Here is a 16,708-nt window from a genome sequence, read left to right on the forward strand (position 1 = left end):
GCAGCTGCTTTGTAGAACAGCTGATAGTCTCTCTAAACTGCCCTGTTCTTGCTCAGAGTCTCCAAACCTCGGGCCTAGAGGAGATGTCTAGTTCTCTCAGATCACTAGATCATGTTCAATTGTCATTCGTGGAGTAACCGCTCAATAATGCACCAAAAAATACATTTTGTATGTCAATTAAATGACTTGAAACAAAAAGTACTACAGATTCAGGATCCTTCTTATCAGTGTCTATTTAGGGAGAGAGAAAAGAAACACTTATCTACTTCATAAAACTGATCAATTCCTTTCATCATTTATCAATTCTTGAGTGGTGCCAAAACATATGGATACAGCAGAATATCATGATGTACACCTTGCCAGTGTGTGTATTGATTTAGATGTTTCTGATTCAGCAAATGCTGTGATGCTGGTCTTGAGACCTCAACATTAAGGGCAAATTTCAAACTCGTCCATTGCCCTTGCTGTAAAAGGTTAATAAAGCAGCTGTGTAGCATAAGGTCATTAATTAACATTACTGTGTAATAATGTAAAATGCACCATATGTTATGAGCTTGCAGGACCCTCCACAAGTAACATTGCTGAAAACTGAGTCATAACACAGCGGGTTACATGTTCAGTATTATAGATGAAAGTAAGTTGGCTACAGTAGCTGACAATCTTGTAAACTCTGACCTGCTGCAGTTTATATCACTGTTGTGACTCCAGATGCTCCGTCTACTCCTGGTGGCCAGCTGCCTCCGGCTGTCTCATTACAGTGGAGGATGGTGGCCTGTTTAGTTGATGCAGTCCACAGCTGTAACCTGTATATTTTTAAGCGTGCATCATTAGGGCAGCGTCACAAACACATCTTGCAGTCCTTATCCAGCTCAGAGGAGACGTTAGTCAATGTGGAATTTTTTTTTTCTTCTTTCAGACAGATGTTGCAGGGAAAAAAAAAAATCAAAACATGAACTACTTCATATTCCTATGCATGAATGAGAAGCTAAACATTGCAACTTTGCTACTCGTGTTGCATTTTTTATTTGAGAGTAATTAATTTTCAGCCCGCGACCTTACCTGCTCTTAAGCGGCCATGAGCCAGAAAAGTTTGGTAAGTGCTCCGTGAGTGACCACATTTCCTTTCCATATTGAAATATTGGCTCTGCACAATCCTCTCATATTGCTCAATTTATAGCAAATATAATCTAGCACAGCTCACTGTTGCACATAAGGGCACAACAAATCTATTGTGTTTTTGTGCAAACAAACACCAATAACTTAATTTGGCCAATATATTCTTCATAAAACACAGATTACGTGGCACTTTGTTATTGCTGCTTTGTTTCTTTTGCTCTGTGTATATTTGCTTGAAGCAAAGGCATCGGCCTTTATAGTTGCACGGAGCAACGTGTTAAAACAAACGCAACTGCTTCCACTGCAATTCTCATGATGCCTGTGTACAAACAAATAGTGAATACGGGGTCTCAGGAGGAGAAGCTGGTGTAACAGCATTTTCTCTGCACATTGGTAAGTTGATCACAGAGCTCCTTTCATCTAGAGGTCAGTGGAGTTGTTCAGGTCGACGGTGTTGTTGCCGCGTGATGTATGAATTATACCCGCGGTTGTGTCAGACCATAAAAACATCTCTGATCACTTTAGTGAGTAACAAATTTAGGGAGCTCAAGGGTACAGTCTCGTATTCTTTTGTCTGCTGCTGATGCCGGGGTAGCACGGCGGCGTTTTGAGCACTCACTGGATATTTGTCATGAGGAATTTGTCCCTTTTGGCATGAAGGACAGGGAAAGGTTGTCCTATTAAATTCTGGCTATATTTTCTTCAGTTTGAGGATGAATAAGAAGGAGCAAAGTCAGACACAACAAAGTTTCAGACACCCACTCCGTCTGTTCCCTCAGTGCGTCGCAGTGTGTGCTCACTGCATAAATGCACTTAACGTCTATAGAGCTATATGATAAAATGCTCTGTAGTGTCACAGCCTGCTCTGTTGTAATTGTTTTTCTCAGTAGAGAAGACGGTCATTTTGCAGAACTAAATGCGAGATGCTTTTAGGAGGTAGTGCGAATACAGTTGATTTTCTGTGTGAAATAACTCTTTCTCAGATTTCTGAGACAGCACAGTATTGTGGTGTCAGCACTGGAGGCTCACAGCATCAAGGTTCCTGGTTTGAATCCCTGTTGAGTTTGCATGTTTTCCCTATGTGGGTTATCTTCAGGTCTCTCTTCAGGTTGGTTTACTGGAGACTGTAAAGCCTTGTTTATAGTGTGCGAGGCACAAAGGCATGGACCACCGCAGGTAGACTGCAACCTACAGGCAGCTTACAAAGAAACTAGTCTATGGCCAAAATGGATGTCAGTTAATCTCATATAACTGGAATACTGGAATATCTCTGCCTCCCTAATAAGGTTTAATACAGATTATGCAGAGTATAAACCAGGCTTCAATTGACTGGAGGCATCATTGTGAATGTTAATTGTCCGTCTGTGTATGTTGCTCCTGTGATTGGCTGCTTACCTATCCTGCCTTTTGATTGACCCTCAAAGAAGTAACAGTGTAGATAATGGATGGAATGATGTAATAATTCCTGTCATTTTAGTTAATAACTTAAAACAATCCTTTAGCTTCTATCTCAATACATCAAACACTGAGGCACTTTGTCATTTGTGCCTTTAACACTCTCACCAGGGTCGGGGGGAGGAAAAAGAGAATCCCCTGAAGCTGCATTTAGTTCAGACAGAATTTTAAACATGCAAGGTCAGGTTGACTCTTCTCTTTTCCTCTGGGTGTTTTCTTTGGTTCCTGATTTAATCTTTTATATTAGAACTGGCCTGTTATGCTCCCACCACCAGTTCCACCGCACTGTCTCAGATTCTGCAGCTGTGCTGCTCAGGCGTTCCTCCTGACTGATAAATTATTTCAGGAAGAAGGTGAGGAAAGTTCCCATCCTCTCTTCCAGCCAGTTACAGCCTTTGAACCCCAGAAAGGCGCTCTCAAATTTATTTACAAAGCCCTTCATCCCACTTGTCATAAATATCTTTTACTCTGCAAAGTGACTGATAAGATTTGCTTTAAATATGCACCGTGTTCTTGTGGGTAATACACATATAGATATATTCTATTTGATTTGATTCTGTTCCAAACAGATTTTTTTTTTTTAAACGTGAGGATTCGCTGCCTTTTGTGTCTTACAGCACATAACAGTAACATTCATGTCAGGTGGTTGAACTGCTGGTGGAACCAAAAAAAGGCCAAGTAAACATGTCACCATGCTTTCTGGGAATTTATATTGTCCGCCTTTCACAGTTTGTGCATCAATTTATTCTCTTTTTTTATGACTTAGTAATTGGAAGATAAACTGATTTTGAATATAGTGATGAGTTTCAGCCTAGAGAGTTGTTGAAAAGAGAGCAGCCTTGTGTTTCTGGTTGATTAGTTACTTTTATGGAAATGGAGGCACAATTATCAAGCACCGTTAAATAGAGCTGGATGATATTGCCAAAAACTGTTTATCATGATAGTGATTTTTTTATTGCAATTAATGCCAGGAAATTAATTAATGTTTTCCCGAGTTAAGTCATAAAAATGTGTTGTAAATGTTAAATATACTGTATATTGCTATTGAATTATTGCCTAACCCTACTGCTAAATGATCACATGACATCTTCTTCCATCACACTATGCAAAAGTGTGCTTTCCTGTAAAAAAAAAAAAATACTTGATGATTTAACTGAAATATTTAACCATGTACATTAAAAGGTGTGTCAAAGCGGGAGAAAAGATTTTAGATGGAACTGGGCACTACAGCCTAAGATATTACTGTTCAAGCTGAAGCTAAAGCACTAACAACAGGTTATTCATGGTGAATTTCCATTACTGAGTTGGAAATTCTCTCTCGCTCACCAACATACAGTTCAGGTGATTTATGCTGGTGCCATGGGGGGGACCTGTATCTCTCCAGGCATTCCAGGACCTCGAGATTTATACGGACCCTAAGGGATAAACCTGATATTAAATTTTCATACCTAGCTGTGTATGTTCTTAAAAAAAAATCTATACAAATACTTTAGAATGGGCAACACAGTGGAACAGTAACTACACACTGCCATCCGTGTACAATTGGCTGTACATGGGTTAGCAGGTATATAATCCACACTGTTTACCCCCACAAACCCACCCCTCCTCTCCTTTATAAATGGAAAAACCACACATGAAAACGGCACCATTATCAATGTGATGGATAATATCTGTAGTCTGAATGTGGGAACCAAGAACTAAGCATGTGTTAAAAAGAATCCTGGGTACACTGGGCACTCAATAAATGTAAGCATGATAAGACACAGTGGAATGTGTAATAAACTGATCACATAAAATCTGAGCAAATAAATTCAAATAAAGTTTGGCCCTGACCAGTCACATTGATATCATTTGCAAACAGATTTCAAAGAACTTAAGCTAACTGACACATTTGAGTGGCCTTGAAAGCTTGCAGCCTGCAGACTTGTGAGTCAGAATAAGGATTTTGCTTGACTGGGGAAACCGGGGTTAAACAACTGTCCGTGGTTCACATTCATTTATCTGTCAAAACCAATGCACAAACACGTGTCCCTTTGTTTTTTCAAAGATGATGTATTTCAACGTGCGTTTGTGGTGTGGCAAGACGAGACCTCCATCCAGCTACTTATTTTCTCAGAATGCTGTGTTCCTGAGAAATGTGGCACTTACGTCCTGTCTTCAAAACAAACTTAAATGGCCGTACTTTGTACTGATTGCCGTGGTGTTGTCATGGTTTCGCATCCATTAGGGCAATAGCGGGGGATTTGTCTGACATAAACTGAAGTAAAAGCACTCAGTGTTTGTCTCCTTAAAATAGTAGTGACATTTTCTCCTCTTAAAGTGTCCGTCTGGCAGGTCACACTGAAGCTTGTCAAGAAATTGGGTGTCCTACAGGTGCGTCCCATAAAACTGCATTGCTCCCTTGCTGTCTTTGGTCTGAGCTTAGAGCAAGGTGCCACTTCACATATCGCATTTAAGGCTTGTGTTGAACTTTGCTCAAATCTAAAACATTTCAGTGGCTCTGGTTTGATGCAACCCCCCCCCTCCCTTACCTCCATCAACTGTCAAATGTTCAAGGCTTGTGTCTTATCCTCTTATCTGCTGTCCTGACAGCTCACGGGATAACCAGTTAGTGTCTCAGTGCAAAGCTCCTGAATCTGTAGATCTCTCAAAGGCAGAGAAATAACTGGAATAATCTGTCAAGGAAAAAAAAAAGGGCCAAAACCCTATGGAATAATACCCAAAGCGGCATCTTTACTATGCTATGAGCTCCAACGCTGCATCTTCTCTGTTCTTGCTGCAGTTTGTCCCAAGGTGACTTTTTGAATTTATGCTGGAAATAAAAGCAAGTGTGGCTGATAAAGAAAAAATAAACGACACACAGCGTTTGACTCTGAAAAGGTTAAATCATTTTGGAATGTAGTCAACAAGGACAACAGAGCAACAGTTGTTTAAAGGGATAGTTAGTGGTAGTATGAGGTATTGACACTATCACAATGAATGTGACACTAACTTGCATTAAAAACATGGCTACCAGCAATAACAGAAGGAGAAACAGATTTTAGGCACTCCTCACCAAGCCTCACAGAACTCTAGGATATCATAGGGATATATGATCGACTTAATCTCACCATTAAACGGCCTTTAATGATTGGAAAAAAAATAATAATATCATTTTATAATAATAAAATCTAACACGAGTATCTTCTCTCCTTTAGCTCAGAACTGCTCCGGCCTGCAGACGTGTTCCCAGTGCTTGGAGCAGCCGGAGTGCGGTTGGTGCGGAGATCCCAGCAGCACCGGGAAGGGTCTGTGCGTGGAGGGCTCGTACCGAGGGCCCATGAAGAAAATACCTAAGCAGAGCCAACAGGTCCAGTCCCAGGACATGAGCCTGGAGCCAGGCATGTGTCCCAAAGACAAGGGCTATGAGTGGGCCTTCATTCAATGCCCTGGTAAGAGACCCACAATGTGAAAATCCATGTCAGAAACGCACGTGCGCAAGAAGTTATTACTTATCGACTGTTGCATCGTTATGTTTAAAAAGATGCTCTTACAGAGGATTCCCGTTACAGTTCCCCAATGCAACTAATCCCTCCCTGCTGACTTAATGCAACCTTACGCTACTCAGTGCTTTCATTAAGCTCAGTCTATACAACCACGTCATGTAAGATGATAAAATACCCGCCACTGGTTGTAATTTGAGAATGTGCTCGGTGCTATCAATAATGTGTAAAATCCTTGAGAAATATTTCACCTTGTGAGACTTATATAATTAAGTGTATATATTTTAGTCGTATAATACGTTAATCTTTTAGTCTGTAGCCCTGAAGCTAAACACCACCGTTTTCTTTTTTTCTTATTATTCTCCCTTTCAAATACTTTTGTGTTCACTAGTGGGTGTTTTTCTTTCTGTCATGTCAATGCAGAGCTTCACGGGCAATAAATTGTCCAAGCTGCGGGAAGGCAGGGACCAAGTAGGAGTGTATTTTCACACCACTGAATTATAGTTATAGTTGTCATGCAAGCTTCAGTGGCAGAGACAGGACATTATATCCAATGTCAAAGGTAAAATTAATTGTAACAACCTATAAAAGGTGAGTGCTTCACAGCACAGTGCAGCTGGTAACACCAGCTTGAACCAGGTTAGCTCATGTATCAGACTTGCAGAAATGAACACAATATTCTTTTTTATTATTATTATAAGAATAAGAATAAAAGGACAAAATGTGCTGAGGGTCCATTCAAAGCAAATGGACGTACTTGCACTAATTATTTGAAGGCAGATAAAATAATAATATGCACTTTGCCATGGCTGTCACTGTTTGTGCATATATCACCTCTTATTTGCTTGGCTTTTATTGATGTGAGACACTAAGGCTCTGGACTTGGCTCTATGTCTGTCTTTAAATAAATAAGATTATCTCCCACCTCCTTTAATAAAAGGCGACCGACCGTACTGCTGTGTAAATACTGATGCACCTCGGAGCTTTTTAGATTGTTTACAGCTTCACCGCTGTAGCGACGGAGTTAATAAGGCAGCTAAATGTGCCAGTGTACGTTGAGTGAGGTCACCTCTTCAGGTCGTCCTCCCATCCCAAATGTACACGGTAAATCTAAATAATAATAATGTATTTACTAATAATAGTAAATACATATTTTTTTTACATTTATTATTATTTGAGAAATGATTTGAGATATACAGGCACAGTTCTACGCATTGTTCTAATGTGATTTAGTAACAGTGATTTTGATCATCACAAACACAGAATTGATCTCTTTTATGAAAGGAATTGCAATAGAAAATGTGTGCGTGTGGTCATTTCCAGGCAAAGACTGGTGTTCATCTATAAGGACATAAGTCGGGGAAACAATTAAGATAATTAACATAAAATCAAAAATAAAATCAAAATTTGGACAAGTTTTTAGACTTTAAAATAGTTTTTTTTGTGTGTTTTTTTTATCAAAACCATGAACTTTTTTTTTTAACTTCCCTTTAACGTTAACTAAATAAATCATAACAATAAATAATAAATAAAAGAAATTCATCTTTTTGCCATTATTTCTCTCTGTCGTAAAATCCAGCGGTGAGTCATCAGAACTATAATTATACAGGGAAATTATATGTGAATGATGACTGTTTCAGCTGCCACATTTATCAATGTCACATTAATCTCATGCTCAGATTGGAGAGATAAGAACATTTCATGAATCACACGTGAAGCTTGTTGCAACGATTTTTTTTCTGTGTCCAGATCTGCGATGGTTTCTTTAACAGTTTGTTAGATGAGGGACAATGAGTTTTTGGTTTTTGGGATTTGCAGACAAATTAAGTTTTTGACTTTGAGTCACTGAAATCAGTCCCCATAAAATGATATAGTGACAAAGCCATGAGTTGCACAGCGTGTTGGCCTGCAATTTAACATTAATTAATTCCCTGAATGTCTGTATTTGAGAAGCAGCTACAGCAGTGCAGCCGAGTCTGACCCCGCTCTTGTGTTTTCCTCCACAGCATGCCAGTGCAATGGCCACAGCACATGTGTCAACGGCAGCGTGTGCGAACAGTGCCGCAACCTCACCACCGGTCCGCACTGCCAGACCTGCATGCCTGGTTACCACGGAGATCCGACCAATGGCGGCAAATGCCAGGGTGAGTGTTGCAGTCAGTCACTGTGAAAATGACTTATCTGGCGTGCGCTTGACTTAAATCGTCTCTCTGCATTTTGTTCCAAACAACACAATTAACAACAATTAAAAACAACACGGTAAAGAAATTGCATCTCAAATATTTGGAAAATGATAATTAAGCTTTCAGAAGACAATCATCTACTTACTGAATCTCTAATCAGCCTGTTGCATGCTTAACCTCCAGTATTACAGCACCTTAACCAAAAGAGGGCACTGTTGTGTATTAATTAGTTCAGATAGTGACAGTCACTACACACATGCAAGCTAAAATAAAGATCTAGCATGTGCTGGTTCAGTTTTTTTGGTTCTGCCAGTCAAATCTTAAGATGATCTGTGTTTCTATGACACTGCAAGGAGTGCAGAGTAGATGTGGTGCTTTGTGGGAACCTGTAGGAGAAGCTGAAGGTCAAATACTCCACCAGTAGTTATTTTTCACCCATAACACACATGTTTGTTGAAACATGTGTCTTGATTTTTGCAAGTAAGGATTGTCACACAATCTATATTGATGCAAACTATATATACTGAGATGGCATTTTTATTTATATCTGGGTTGAAAGTGGCTCATTTTTTTCCTTTTCAAAGCAAATGGCATTGACATTAAAACAGTTAAACATTTGCAACATGTTTATTGGATCACTGTCTTCAATTGAACTAAACTATGACAGTTTCATTGTTGAGAGGGGATTTAGGCATATTTGTCCCGAATAAGGCATGAATAGCATTCCTGAGCAATTACATGCACTCCATTGTTTGAATTAGCAGACATGGGAGACCGACAGTAACACACACACACACATCTGAGAGCTTTATGGTCTCATATACCACCATTATGTATAGATTATGGCCACAGCCTGTAAAATGAGACTACACAGGTGGGGTTCTGTGTCTGGAATATTCTAATGCTTTCAGGGCTTGGGGACGTAGACTCAGAATCACAATAAGTCGTCAAAGAAATATCCATACTTTCAGTTAATGGCATGCAGTTCATTTTATGATCCATTTTAGTTTAAACATTTATCAAACTGTCCTATTTGGTGCGACATGCACACACTAAATTTCTATTCATTTTCATCAATCGTGACAAAGTACCGTGACAGCCGGTTAAAAGAGAGCCCTGTCACCTGAAATATTCACATTCACCGTCTTCGGGAACCGAACTGAAAGCATCTAAATTGTTGCCTCACATATTTTTCTCCATCATGTCTCGGATGTCTGGAGTTCAGCCTGTCATTTGGGAAAATGTGTTTGTTTACCGTCTTGCACAGATCAATATCAATTTAATCTGTTGTTCCGTACCGCAGAAGAGACGTTGGTAGCCTAGCTTAGCACAATCAATGCACGCAAAAGGTAACTGCTAGCCTATAGGCTTAAAAAAAAAAGGTGAACAACAACTGTTAAAGCAGAGATTGTAGGAAATGTTTGTTTTGGTGCCCTCAGGACATCCCGCAACTCTGAAAAGGCTGAAATGGTGGTTAGATTGTGTGATTGTACACAAGGACATACAATCCTAGCTTCTAGTCTGTCCACATGCTGTATTTAGCTATGTGTTACACTGATCTGTTTGTCCCTCTGTTCTCTCTTTACCATGCTCCATTTCAATTCCCCCATCTTCTTCTCCATCTGTGTTTCTCTGCCTCTTCCAGCGTGCAAGTGTAATGGTCATGCAAGTGTGTGCCAGGTGTTAACTGGCAAGTGCTTCTGCACCACCAAGGGGATCAAAGGAGACCAGTGCCAGCTGTGAGTACTTCAAACACACAACACACACACATACTATAAACCGTGAGAAAAGAGCAAAGCCCTGTCGTGTTTCCGATGGCAGTCACTCAATGTTCTGAAATTTTATACCGGCTCTCACAGGAGATTCATCTGAGAGATCCACTTTAGAGGTGCAGTGTGTTTACATTTAGGAGGGTTTATTGGCAGAAATTAAAATTACTCCAAAGTATGCTTGCAGACGTTTATAACAGCTTCAAAATAAAAATTGTCATTGTCATCTGTACTTCAACTGTAGGACCTTGCATTATGGTCTGCCACCTTGCACCGCCATATTTTTACAGTTGCCTTAATCATTTGTTTTTAACGGGGTTACAGTCGTTGGCTGTCACCAAGTACGGTAGAAGTTGAGCAAAGCGCTCTCGAACAAGGGCTCTCTGCCCATTTCCTGGCATTTTTGTCAAACAGAATGTACACAACAGCGGTGAGTGTCCATGACTGCTCTGGTAACGTCTGAATGCGGCCTTCAGCAGCACACATCAGGTGTCGAGCATTGAAGCGACTCATCCATGTGAGAAAAGCTGGATTATATATAAATATTATCTCTTTATCATGACATGAGTCTGATATTGTCATATCAGGGTCAAGTATCTGGGATAACCTTTCCTGGGCTTAAAGGATGTTGCATTTTTATTGTGTTGAAAACACACACACAATCAATAAAATCATATTTAATAACACATTTATTTGTGTCATAGTAAAATATGGTAAAAACTAGGTAATAAACTAGGTATTATCTGAAAAGAAAGGTAATAACTGTCCGGAGAACCTACCTGTGTACATCTCGTATACCGGGATATAAAGCCTGAAAATATCAAGGCGTTATTGAGATATTAGTTATAATTCACATCACCCAGCCTTATTTGGTGTAGCCACTTCAGAATCCCTGCCTCCTCTTTCTAAAAGTTATGATCTGCTACAGAGAGGTCAAATGAGAGATACACCGTCACTTTGTCAACTGAAATGCTCTGAGCTGAGGTAATGTCAATCACAAGCCAGTCTCTGGGCTGCCTGTCACCACCTCGGTAATCACTTGGGATGGAATCCTGATGAAACGCTCGGGGCTATTTTAAGGGAGGTCTATTTTGACAAGTGAGACGTACACACATCTGTACTGTATATCTATATCTATACGTGTGGGAAGGTGCTATGTGTTGGTCATAATGTTTTGCACAAAATGTGTATTGGGTCTTTGAGCTGCTGCCGTTCACTCACTGGGGGTAAATACACATTCATGAAAGCTGGAGTAGAACAGCTTTGTCCTTTGCTTGTGACATATTTATTAAAATAACTTGACAGTGAAACAAATTATGAGACAGCAGAATCCCTGATATTAATTATTAATATCCTAAATATTATGGCAATATTGTGTAGTTCTTCGGTCCTCACTGCTGCATAGAAATGATTTGATATTGGATTGCTGTTGTAATGAAGTCAGACCCTTTAATAGTCTGTTTATACACATGAAGTGGTCTGATTTTGAATCATAACAAAGGTCTGACTATTAGTGACCCGCTTTTTTTAATCATATAATGGCATTCATGCAATGTGAATTGGCCGTTTATACATAAAACAGAGCAGCCAACCTACATTAGCAAATCAAAGTCTTAAAATGGCTTCATAAGTGATTCATGATTGTCATAGTGTTGGTATGAGCGCGGATGGAGTGGGAGCTATTTTGTTCATTCTCTTTGATGTTGTAATATATCTCTGTGGGTAACATTGATCTCCAGCGTGAAACTTCACTTCTAGGAGGAAATCCACTGATGGTGTGGGTTTCTTCAGTGAAAAAAGAAAAAAGACAGTATCCATTCAACAGTCTACTTTTCCAGTTTGGACGCAGCATGGATATCGGTGTTTTTGAAAGTCTTAATGTGAAGAGAGGTGGCGAGGTAATGAGTTCATACACTTTTGTTTGTGATTGTTAATGAGTATAGAATGAAAATAAAAGCCATCTACATGGTTCACCCTGTTGTAGACTTGAGCAGGTGTCGATTTAATAAGGCAAGGCTTTTGTTTAGTAGCCAAATTCTGTTTTTCCTTGAAAGAATATGAAAGAAATATCATATTTTTGAGAGATATTGGTACACACAATGTAGTCTATGCTGATTACTCTGTGTCAGTACATCATACGAGGACAAAAAACCTGAACTGTCCCTTAAAATATTGCTCGGTTCATTGACTTCACAACCTCGACAGCCTCTCGAACAATGTGCCAGAAATGTTTCCGAGCAAGAGAGCTCATGAGCATGACAAGAGAGGGGGAAGTGACCTCTTCAAAGGCCCCTCTGTGCTTCCTGTTGACTTTGACAATAAATAAACGACACTTGATGCAGACGACGAAACGTCACATTAATTTTCTGCTGCCAGATGGAACGCAACACGGTGCAAACACGGCGCAACATCCATACAGCAGGTGGCTAACAGTTGGTTCGAACAACTCATTTTCCACCCTACAAAATCAGAGTGGGGTATCTGAGTGGGCCAAGCACCTGCAGGCCAATCATCAGCTGCTATTTAGAAAGGAGCATGTGCCTGAGCCGCTCCGGCGCCAGCTTTCTCATAGTTCCTGCAAGCCGTTATTGTTCATCAGCTTAAAATTTAGCCAGAAGTGTAAACCGTCAGACTATGTTGTTAATTCAATCCCATTTACAGAGTTTAATTAGATTAGTGTCGTCATTATCAACGGGCATTATTTTTAGTGAGATCTTTAATCTCAACATAAAGATTCATTTTCACATTCAAACGCGTTAGGCTAATCATGTGTAATGTAGTTAGTGCACCTACCTACTGACGAACGGAGTGTGTGGTGTTTTCTTTTTGTAATGCAATTTCTGGTATCTCATTACGTTTAATCAATGTCTCCCCCCACATCCCACCTCCCCCAAACCCCTGTCAGCCACTCACTTGCACCATCCCCAGCAATAACCCTTTAAACAAAGACCTCTGCACAAGGATGCGCTGTCTTCTCAACTCTGCACACACACACACACACACAGCTTTTACACAAGCATGCACCACAGCCGCCGATGCCATTAGGACTGCCGAACAATAGCGACGGTAATGAAGTTGAAGGGTGCATCAGTGCAGAATAGAATTGTTTTTGAAAAACAATTGATGAGGTCCATGCTGTGTTGCAGCGATGAGTCAAATGAGCAATAAGAAGAGTATTATTTAGATACATATATTATTCAGGTCTCTTCTCGTGCTGAAGGTAGCAGGGGTTAGCTCCTACAGTGTGTGTGTACGTGCCTGCTACCACCCTTTGCACATGTGAAGGACACTGCCTTGATTCCTAGCAAACTCCCCCTGCCCTTGTGTGTGTGTGTGTATTTTGCCTGTTAAATCACAGAGAGTGCTCCAGCACAGACAAAGGTTCAAGCTGAGTGTAGATGAAATTAAGATACAGTGCTGGGGGTATCGCCTGGAGTCCACATGTGTGTGTGCACACATGCAAGTCTGTGTAGATTAAATTAAGATAGAGTGTAGAAGTTGCATTATCCACTTTATGATGAGTGTGTAGGTAGGTGTGTGTGTTTTGTCTGCTGTAAATTTCAGGCAACGCAAAACAATCCGGGAGTGCTATTCAGCAATACCCCGTTCTCCACCCAAGTTAACAGTTATACGGGTAAACCAAGAAAATAGTAATTGACGCCTTTGCCATTGCCAGTGGAGAAGTTTGCCTTTCTTTTGAATCATGATTGACGCCACAACCCGTAAACAACCAAATAGAAGAAAAGAAAGCACCACGGAGGGCACTTACAATGTCACAATGGATACATGTTTGTGTTTTCAACTCTCTCTTTGAAATTGTGCACTCAGATTGCTGCTTAAACGGGGCTTGTAATTATATCAGACACAACAAGGTGTCGACTCTAAGGCTGCACTGCCAAAGTAAAGTAGGAGATGTAGGAAAAGGGGTTCAGGTTCAAAAAGCCTGTGACAGCATAGGTTCTCCATCTTTTGTTAATCTTTGTGTTAATTTCCCCGAGGGAACCTCCCAAAGGGATCAATAAAGTCGTCTGTCTGTCTGTCAGTCGTCTGTCTGTCTTTTTATTATAGGGTAATAGTGACGCTTTCCCATTTAATCTTAACATGGAGAGTTTAGGTTGAGATTTTTCCCAGGCTCAGTGTCCTACACTCCATCATTCACAACACTTACACGTCTGTGGTAACATCTGTATGCTTCTTGATCGGATTAGTTTATCGTTTAAACCAAGGCTGTACTGCAACTAAAATTTATTTGATTAATGTCTCAATTAATCAAGGACTTATTTTTGGTAAGAAGTGGTGAAAAATGTTTATTAGTGTTTCTTCTAGACTAGACCTAGAAAAGTTTTCACATGTAAGAAACTGAAATCAACTGAAACTTTTAATAATAATAAAAAGAAACACTCCAATCAAGTCATTATTAAAATGCTCTGTGATTTAAATAAGTTATCTGTTACTTATCGATCATTTTTTTGCTGACTTAAAATATTACGACACATACTTTTGCATATCTGTGGTAGAATGAACTGTTGTCATATGCCTTAGAGCCACATGATATAGTCAAATTAAGTGTTTTTGATAATTGTTGTTTCATAACTGGTCATTTTTTCATCTTACTGTCATTTTCTTGATATATATATATATGTATATATATATATATACACTGTATATCTTGGGTTAGTGTTATCTTTATGAAATTATTTGAGTGTCTTGTAATTTGGATTTTGCACTTGGACATATTGCAATTTTAATTTAGCAGGTAACTGTGCAGCCCTCCATGCAATTTGTGTTTCTCCCACGTTGCTTCCCCACTTCCAGTCTTCCACTCAGAGCAGATGCATATCTGTGGTAGAATGAACTGTTGTCATATGCCTTAGAGCCACATGATATAGTCAAATTAAGTGTTTTTGATAATTGTTGTTTCATAACTGGTCATTTTTTCATCTTACTGTCATTTTCTTGATATATATATATATGTATATATATATATATACACTGTATATCTTGGGTTAGTGTTATCTTTATGAAATTATTTGAGTGTCTTGTAATTTGGATTTTGCACTTGGACATATTGCAATTTTAATTTAGCAGGTAACTGTGCAGCCCTCCATGCAATTTGTATGCGTCTATTATGAACTGTTCCTGTATTAACTTAAGTTACTCTTTTACAGCATGTCTTCCCTCCACCCTTACGTGATTTTTTTCTGTTTTGCGTTTTACCTTCAGCGGTGATACCATCTGTCTCATGAATCCAATTTTAGAGGCACAATCACCCCCACCGCCACCAGTCACTGTAACATCACTTACAGCCACCTCCTCCTCAGTGGCATTCTGTCTGTCTGCTCCGTGTCCTCTCTGACTCCTCGTCACAGCCTCTGTGATATTCTGACTCAAACATGTTGAATGAGTCCGCGGTGTGAGAAAAACTAAATCATGTCGCGTAATAAATATCTAAATGTTTGAATTGCAGCCAAGTTTTTCACCACTTTCTTGCAGTCCTGGTGCGAACCCTGAGCAGTTGTGATGCTCAGGGTTTTAAGACTAGAGTGTCTGTCACCTAACAGTGGATTGGAGGCAATTGCTGCTTTATAAGTGTCCAGTTTTCACACCATGTTTGGCCCTGGGGTAGGAGCCTCATTAACTGTGAGAGTCGGAGACGGATCCATTGTCCCTGGACTTGAAGTCATTTCACACTAGCAACAGACACAAATCTTGTGTTAATCGCACTGTAATCAGTCACATGATTTCTACATGTCCCCCTTTATTCACTGAAACTGTTTTACATAAGTTCAATTCAAATGGTCTCGTCTGCAGTTAGACTGCAACACACTGTTTACATATTTACAGTGGGTCCTCAAATGCAACAAAACAAAGGCCTAATAACGACAACTAGAGAAGGTGTGAGATGCCATTCCTCTCTCTGTTATATATTTACGTAGTTAATATGGTTTCCTGACATCTTGAGAGGCACAGCTTAGGGTTACCTCCAAAAACATGTGTGCTCTGGAGACTCAAAAGTAATCATTTTCCAATCAAAAGCAAACAAATGATGTGCTGCAAGCATCGCGAACCACCTTGAAGACTAATCATTCAACCTGAATCTGAAATGTCAAGTTAATAAACAAACAAACAAAAAGATGTTAAATCTGCTTTGAGCTGTTGTGAACGTTGCTCGCTGCACCCACTGCCTGTAAACCTGTCACACTGCACCTTTGTCAGACACGTCATATTATGATCAGGTGTGAGGTAAAGTTTGTACCACAGCTCTGTGATGCTTTGATAAACAAAACTTAAAAAATTCCAATTAACTTAGAAACCATCAGATTATGGGTCCTTTGTCAGAAATAAGAGACTCGAGGAGGAGCCAACAGCTGGGGCTAATGCCCCGGCACTTGGCATACACTGTTCCTGATAAGAGTGTTTCTTGCTCTCAGTCTGGTTGCGCTCGTCTTCATCTTGTTCTCTCCTCTCTGTTTTCTTCTCTGCAGATGTGACTCAGAAAACCGTTACCTTGGCAATCCACTCAGAGGAACCTGTTACTGTGAGTAATTCTCCACTGTACAGCTAACACACACACACACATACACACACACACCTCCTTGATTATTCTAGGCTATTCTCTCTCCTCCCCACTTTGCTTTCTCCCACGTTGCTTCCCCACTTCCAGTCTTCCACTCAGAGCAGATGGAGCATTTTAGCACTTTGG

At 40.0% G+C, this 16,708-nt stretch overlaps 1 protein-coding gene across 1 annotated transcript in view; it reads left to right on the plus strand.

The window, feature by feature from the left end:
* atrnl1b (attractin-like 1b) overlaps positions 1-16,708 on the plus strand; it is a 70,365-nt gene that overhangs the window by 21,849 nt on the left and 31,808 nt on the right. The window contains exons 18-21 of the mRNA XM_044013440.1: positions 5,769-6,002; positions 8,060-8,197; positions 9,882-9,975; positions 16,491-16,543. Of these exons, the coding sequence (XP_043869375.1) occupies positions 5,769-6,002; positions 8,060-8,197; positions 9,882-9,975; positions 16,491-16,543 (519 nt within the window). The remainder of the gene's footprint in view (positions 1-5,768; positions 6,003-8,059; positions 8,198-9,881; positions 9,976-16,490; positions 16,544-16,708) is intronic.

The sequence above is a fragment of the Solea senegalensis genome, linkage group LG18, assembly GCF_019176455.1.
Source record: "Solea senegalensis isolate Sse05_10M linkage group LG18, IFAPA_SoseM_1, whole genome shotgun sequence".
Lineage (NCBI taxonomy): Eukaryota > Metazoa > Chordata > Actinopteri > Pleuronectiformes > Soleidae > Solea > Solea senegalensis.